The sequence below is a fragment of the Alligator sinensis genome, unplaced genomic scaffold (assembly GCF_000455745.1).
Source record: "Alligator sinensis unplaced genomic scaffold, ASM45574v1 scaffold444_1, whole genome shotgun sequence".
In the NCBI taxonomy this organism is placed as follows: Eukaryota; Metazoa; Chordata; order Crocodylia; family Alligatoridae; genus Alligator; species Alligator sinensis.
This window is the reverse complement of record NW_005841886.1, coordinates 4,265,706-4,272,941: the sequence shown is the minus strand read 5'-3', so window position 1 is coordinate 4,272,941 and position 7,236 is coordinate 4,265,706. Positions and strand designations below refer to the sequence as shown.

Here is a 7,236-nt window from a genome sequence, read left to right as displayed (position 1 = left end):
GTCACCCGAGTTACTTCCTCCTTTTTTCCCTTAATAACTCCAAAGGAAATGCCCCAAATATCACTAATAGCAAAGGATGACTGGCCCCAGCATTATCTCCGGGGGGGGGATATATATATGTCCCACAGCTTCCAGGATGCCAAGGCAAGCACTTGGGTTATGTCATGGGAAAGCTGACCTAATTGATCAGTATCTTCTGCCATAAGCTAAGAGAGGACAAGAACCAGCTGGGGCCCAGCACAAGTCATGGACCTACATCCACAGCTGGGGCCCAGCTGGCAAAGCAATGGGATCTTCATTCTGAGCATCAAAACAGGTAGCACTGGTCCATCCCTTGACCTGAGATGATGAAGCTCTGTGTGTGCTGGAGCTCCATGGGCTGGAAGCCAAGGCACCCTGCTACCTACTTCTGCCCCTCCACTGGGAGACTTTTTCGTACAGAAGGTGGCCCTGAAAATGTCACTCTGAACTTGGAGTGATTCCCTTATCTGGTCAGCACACCTGGGGGGACCATCTGGAAAGGACTGGGAACATCAGGGTTGGTGTCTGACCTCGTGAACTGACATCTTGCAAGCAAACATTTCCTAGAGATTCCCCTAGTGGGATGTGGCCTGTGTTTAATATCAGCATTAATGGAAACTGAGCCATGGGGATGCCACAGTACAAAAGTGCTGCCAACACTAACCATTGAAGGATTTATGTGGAAGGACACGTTAATTTTCCAATCATGCAAGTGGGGATGGAGAGAGACACATTTTTCTAAGATGCATTTCCCAGTACTCTGCCACTGCCCTGCTGCATTGACCTACAGATGGACCTGATGCCTATAAACAGTGGTGCTCAACCTTTTGGGCCCACAGACCAGGAGTGGGGCTGGACTTCAGGTGGGGTTGGTCCATGGCCCAGATTCAGTGTGTGGGGTTGGTTTGTCAGCATCAGCCAGTGCACTGGATCGGCCCTGTGCACTGGATCCAGCCATGGAGAGACCCCGTGCATCAGCCTGGCTCCATGTGCCATCACAATCCCACAGACAGGGCTGTGTCATCCAGCTTGCAGGGCTGCCTACAGGTCTGGAAATGTGGTGGTGGGTGGGGGAGTAGTGGTGGTATTAATTGACATAGCTTCCAGAACTTCTGCCACCATTTCCCTGCCACTAATTTTCCAGCCCCATGGGCTGGAGGTTGAGCACTACCTACTATTGAACAAGAAGGCACTTAAGTAGCTGAAGGAAGACACCACTTCTAGAGGTATGTCTGTGCACTGCTGTTGCCATCATACCTGAGCCATCAGCCATGGCAGTGAGGAGATCATTGTGTGCTAACTGCCTCCATATTTATCCTGCTTCTCAGGTAGGGTTTGCATCCTAGGTGAGCTCTGTGATGCTGTAACTAGGTGGCTACCAGTACTTGAGCTACCTATTTTACAGCTAATGTGCGTATGTCCGCAGTACATTGCAATCACTGGACTGCTCAGTCAGGCCAGCTCTGGATAGGAGCCTGGGACAGAACTTGAACAATCACTTTCTGCCCCAGAGGTAAATGTGATCCTAAATCAGGTGTATTGGCTCCATCTTGAGCTATCAAGTCACACTTGCTCCTGAAGCCTTGTACGTTCTTACCCCAGGGCTGAATTTGGCTCCTGGAGAACAGTGCAGACCCTGGGATCACAGGAGCAGGGTTTAGCAGGCTCATAGAACATTGCAATGCTGAGGGAGCAGCATTCAATTCCCCCCCAAGGCAGATAGTTTTCTCAGCAGATTCCAACAGGTTTACACAACTCTGACAAGTAATAGAAGCAACTAGACAAGCTGCTGCCATTCGTCTCCTGTTTTGTTCTTTCAGAGGAGAGGATGAGGCCTGTGCAGCTTGGAAAACAAGCTTCAAAGCCATTGGTGAGAGGGTTACCAAGTTTAGAAAGGATTTCACACGTCCGTGGAACTTAGGGGCTACGTCTGCAGTTCAGGCAGCGGTGACCAGGCAGCAAGCGGCTCAGGTTATCAAAGGAGGTAAACAGAGGGGGCTGAGAAGATACAACTGCATGCCACTAGGACGACTAAGGGAATGACACAAAAAACTCATTCCTTCGGCCCTCTTCCCCTGACCCACGAGGCAACATAGCAAGTGAACTTAGAATCAGTCAATCAGACTCTATTTCTCATCATCCAGCGGCTCTAAGTTGTGGCTGGGGTGTAGAGACAGAGACTGGCAGCAGAGGCCATCAATGAAGGCACTTGACTGAGATATGGCATCTTATTCCTGCAGCTTATTTCTGCTGCTTGCTGTGTGACCTCAGCTTGGTGGCTTCTGCTGTCTGTGCCTCAGTTTCCCCTCTTGCTCTTGATCTGTTTTGAGGGCAAGCTCTTCAAGACAGGAACTACCTCCTTCTCTATATCTTTACAGCACCTAGCACAACAGAGCCCATGGCTCAGCTATCAGGTGCCACATGCTACAGGAGGAGGACACAGGACATGAATGAGCCCCCTTGTTTGGAGGAACTGGCATGCTCTTACCTGGGTGTAACAGGTCCCAGATGCTCTGAGGTCAGGTGCTGTGGGTGGAGCCATCCCTAGGGGTGTGCGGGGCCCGGAGCATATCAGTCTGTGGGGGGCCAGGGGTGGGGGTGGCAGAAGCTGGTGGCAGTGTCAGTGGCAAGGGGTGAGGGTGGCGACCGCCTGCAGAAGCTGGCAGCAGCGGGGCCTGTATGGCACTGTTCACAGGGCCCCCCAAAGCACGGAGCCCAGGGCGATAGCCCCAATTCACCCCTCCCTAGGGACAGCCCTGGCTGTGCGTGTACCTATACTAAGAATTAATGAAGAGCAGATGACTGATGAGGAGATGAGAAAGAGCATTGTGTGTAGATTTCCTATAGGGATTTCTCTCTATTTCCCTCCCCGCCAGCTCCATTTTACCATGGCACAAACAGGCAACTCACCACAAGGTTCCCAATGACCATCACCAACATGAAGACGAGGAGGCACATGGCTTGGCCTGCCACCTCCATGCAGTCCCACATGGTCTCAATCCACTCTCCGCACAGGATGCGGAAGACAATGAGGAAGGCGTGGAAGAAGTCATGCATGTGCCAGCGGGGCAGTGTGCAGTCAGCGGAGATCTTGCACACACACTCCTTGTAGCTCTTCCCAAACAGCTGCATGCCCACAACAGCAAAGATGAAGACAATGATGGCCAGCACAAGGGTGAGGTTCCCGAGAGCACCCACGGAGTTGCCTATGATCTTTATGAGCATGTTGAGGGTTGGCCAGGACTTGGCAAGCTTGAAAACTCTGAGCTGCAAAGAAGAAGGGGGAAAGCAAACAATGACCTGTGGAGCTCTTTGTCACAACATATCAAGAGCACAGCAGGGCTCAGAAAGAGACTGGGCACCTTTTAAAATGATAAACTATGAAAAGTTAGTTCCAAGCACTTGGAAAGGGGTAGGAACCCTCTGGCATGCAAGGTAGACCAACCTCTAACTAGTGGGAGTTAAAAGGAGGCTGCTTTGGGGCCAGATATCTAAATTGCCTCCTGTAGGGCTTCCCACACCTTTCTCAGCAGCTTCTTGTATTGGTCATATTTAGAAACGGGATAATAGATGGACCCAATCTGGATGTTTCTGTATTTTCTCAGAGGGAATGTAAGTATTCCTATGAGTTTAGCAACTGCAAGACTAGGACAATCACTAATGCCACTGCATCCCAAATTGACATTGGAGAGACATACCATGTTGGCAATGGCTCCAGTGGGGCTCACAATGTTTGCCCTGGGTGTGATGGTTCATTCTTTTCAACTAATGCAATTCAGGGGACATTGCTTCATGGGAGTTGGAAATAATCCTTCTCTGCTTTTATCCTGGCCTTGAAACCTTCAACACAACACTTACCAGACGGAAAGATCGGAGCACAGAGAGCCCCTGCACATTAGCCAGGCCCAGCTCCACCAAGCTCAGGGTGACGATGATACTGTCAAATATGTTCCAACCCTGCTGAAAGTAGTCATATGGGTCCAAAGCTATGAGCTTTAAAACCATCTCAGCAGTGAAGATCCCAGTAAAGACCTGTGGAAAAATGTTATTATCAGCTGCACAACCAGCCCGTTACAACCCCTCAGCAGAAGGAATGGCACAAAGATGGCAATAAGACCCCTGAAAAGCCAATATAGGGGCATACTGGTGGCAGTGCCATAGAGATCTGGTCAGAGCCAGCAGGCAGGGTGCATCCTGAGCCACCCAAGTTTCACTTGGGCCATCCCGTCCAGACACCATAGACTTGGGAAGGGTGCAAAGGGGGTATAAAGGGCAGCAGGTTTCAGGCTGTGCCCTGAGAAGGCAAAGCATAATAGGTCACCCACCAGAAGAATGATTACAGCAGCTCCATCAGGAAGTGCAGAGAGGTAGTGCCCTGCATTGATTTCCCCAGGAGGCCTAAGAGATGCACTGCCTTCACGGACCCTGAGCACTTGTCTTCTCCAACAAGAGCTACAGTGCACTGGATTTCTCTTGGAAGCTGAGAGAGACCCAGTGCAGCACAGATCACTGCTAGAAACCTTGGATAAGTGTGTCTCCCCCAGTGGCATGACTAGAGTGGGCGACTAAGCCGGACACCCCAGAAACTGACTTGGTTGGAGGAGAACAGAGGGAGGTGAAAAAGCATAGCTGCCGCTGCGGCTGTACAACTGCGCTGAAGGCAACCAGAAGTTGCTCCTGCATCAGTGTGGCAGCTGTCCCATGTACCCAGCCACACTGTTAGGCCTCTGGTGTCTCCTGAGGTCATCCTTTTCCACAAGCTAGGCTGCACTGCTGCTATGTAGCACATGTTAAAAGCTCCAGTGTTGTTTGGGAATTGAGGGAGACACTGGTCCTGTGGGTGAAATGACTGCCTCCTTGATCTCCCTCACACACACTTGGCATATGGTATGTTGTGATGAATGGAAGAAAAAAAATAAGTGGACAAAGTATCACCCTCAAATGACTTCCAACCAGGAACCTCCACTCCAGTTGTCCAGTTAGCAGTTCCTCTATGAGCTCTGAGTATGGCCACTCCCCCGAAGTCCTGCTGCCCTGTAAGCTGATCTGGCGTTTGCACATTGCTCTCTTGATTGGGACTATAATGATGCTCTGTATTATCACATTACCTCAGCATGGTATCGGTTAGGTGACAATTAGCATCCTAGAAACTTTCCTATTATACGGCACCAGGCTTTGGGAGTGCAGAGCTGAGCTGAGGAGATTTACCATACACAGTAAATATTCCAAGGAGGTTGTCGGCAAACTGTACAGGCAGCTCTTGACTTACAATGTTTTGGACTTACAATGTTTCTAAATTGATACCATTTCAACTTTACAACGCCAATTTCGACTTACAACGCTTGATTCAATGCAATGCCACGCCAGCGAACGAGTTCGCTGTGTCACTCATCTCCCTGGAGAACATCTGTCCAAACTTCCTCGGACACTTTCTTTAAGAAAGCAGACAAGACTCCAGAAAAAGCTGCAGCCAAGACTCCTGAGAAGACTCCAGCCAAGAGCCCTTCAAAAAGTCCAGCAAAGTCACCTCAAAGAAGTCCTTCCAAATCAATATGATTGCTATTTACAATATGAATATATTAATGTTGCTATATTACTCATCTATAACTGATTGACTACAAAACTCTGTGGTATTTTTGGTGAAAATAGGGTATCGGACCGTTGTTCAGGAACCCCATTTATAACATTGTTTCTTATGAAAAAATTGGTTCTGAGTTGCAACGTTTCGACTTACGACACGCTTTTCAGGAACCAAATGTGTCATAAGTCTGAGGACTGCTTGTATTCTTCTGGCTTTATTTTCCACTGGCTTGTGGCTCCTCCTGAACTTTATCTTATCATCAATTCCTTGTAAATCAGAATCCAGGCTAATTATAACCATATCTTCTAGCTCAGTCCCAAAGTGCTATGTCTCAGTGCTGCAATCATAGAGTGAAGCTCTCTGGCCTGTCTAGGAGGCCAGAATCGGATCAGAACAGTCTCCGCACAGGAGTAGATCAAATCATATATGAAATCAACTGGGGTATGCGAACCAGGCCCTATTCCATTCAGATTCGGATTTGGCCCGAATCAGGGGCAATGATTCAATTCGTTGATTTGGATCACTGTCCCTGATTTGATTTAGCCGAATCCAAATCTGAAGATGTGATGCCAATTCAGGGAATGAGCAATTTGGACATAGACACAGCCTTAAATGTTTTTTCTATATAACTCAAGGTACCAGTGTGGCTTGTGAATGCTGTGATGCTGGGGTGCATGGAGCATCCCACAGGAGTGTGGGGAGGCCCCCCCACGTGCTCAGCAGTGAACCTGGAAGTGGACTGGAAGTATTTCTGGCCCACTTCTGGGTCCCCCAGGGAGCACACAGGGCGTCTCCCCCCCCACCCCCGTGTCCCGGCTTGGCAATTGGTTGTGAGGGGACCCCAGGTGCCCCCCCAGACCCAGGAGGCACCAGTCACCGAGCTGGGGGGGGACACTGGGGGGCCTCCCAGAACGCTCCCTGGCAAACCCAGAAGTAGAACAGAAGTGCTTCTGGTTCACTTCCAGGTCTGCTGCTGGGTTCACTTCCAGGTCTGCGGCTGAGCGCACTGGGGAGCTCCCTGCGCTCCTGTGGGACACTCCATGCACCCCAGCATCGCAGCTTTCATGAGCCACCTGCTACCTGGAGGTATGTAGAAAAAACATTTAAAGCTGTGTCTATGTCTGAATTTTTGAATCTTTCCAAATCTCTCCAAATCGAATCGGAGGGTTCTGATTCGTAGTGGATAGGTCGGTATTGACCTGGAAGGGTGTGGGCAGTGGGGTCCCGCAGGGCTCGGTCCTTGGACCGAGGACTCTTCAATGTCTTCATCAGCGACTTGGACGAGGGAGTGAAGTGTACTCTGTCCAAGTTTGCGGATGACACAAAACTGTGGGGAGAAGTGGACATGCCGGAGGGCAGGGAACAACTACAAACAGACCTGGACAGGTTGGACATATAGGCGGAAAACAACAGAATGCAATTCAACAAGGAGAAATGCAAAGTGCTGCACCTAAGGAGGAAAAATGTCCAGCATACCTGCTGCCTAGGAAATGACCTGCTTGGTGGAACGGAAGCGGAAAGGGATCTTGGAGTCCTAGTGAACTCCAAGATGAACATGAGTCGGCAGTGTGACGAAGTCATCAGAAAAGCTAATGGCACTTTATCGTGCATCAGCAGATACATGACGAACAGAA

General features: G+C 49.8%; 1 protein-coding gene across 8 annotated transcripts in view; it reads right to left on the bottom strand.

Moving 5' to 3' along the window:
- Nucleotides 1-7,236, bottom strand: part of SCN4A (sodium voltage-gated channel alpha subunit 4) — a 148,476-nt gene that overhangs the window by 60,863 nt on the left and 80,377 nt on the right. For 7 of the 8 annotated variants that reach the window (XR_003092638.1, XM_006017885.2, XM_025196908.1 and 4 more), the window contains 2 exons: nt 3,880-4,053; nt 2,932-3,288 (listed from right to left, as the gene is read on the bottom strand). Coding sequence is in view for 7 of the 8 variants with exons in the window: in XM_006017885.2 (XP_006017947.1) it covers nt 2,932-3,288; nt 3,880-4,053 (531 nt within the window). In the remaining variant the exon portion in view is untranslated. The remainder of the gene's footprint in view (nt 1-2,931; nt 3,289-3,879; nt 4,054-7,236) is intronic. The other variant, XM_025196910.1, reaches the window with a different exon arrangement.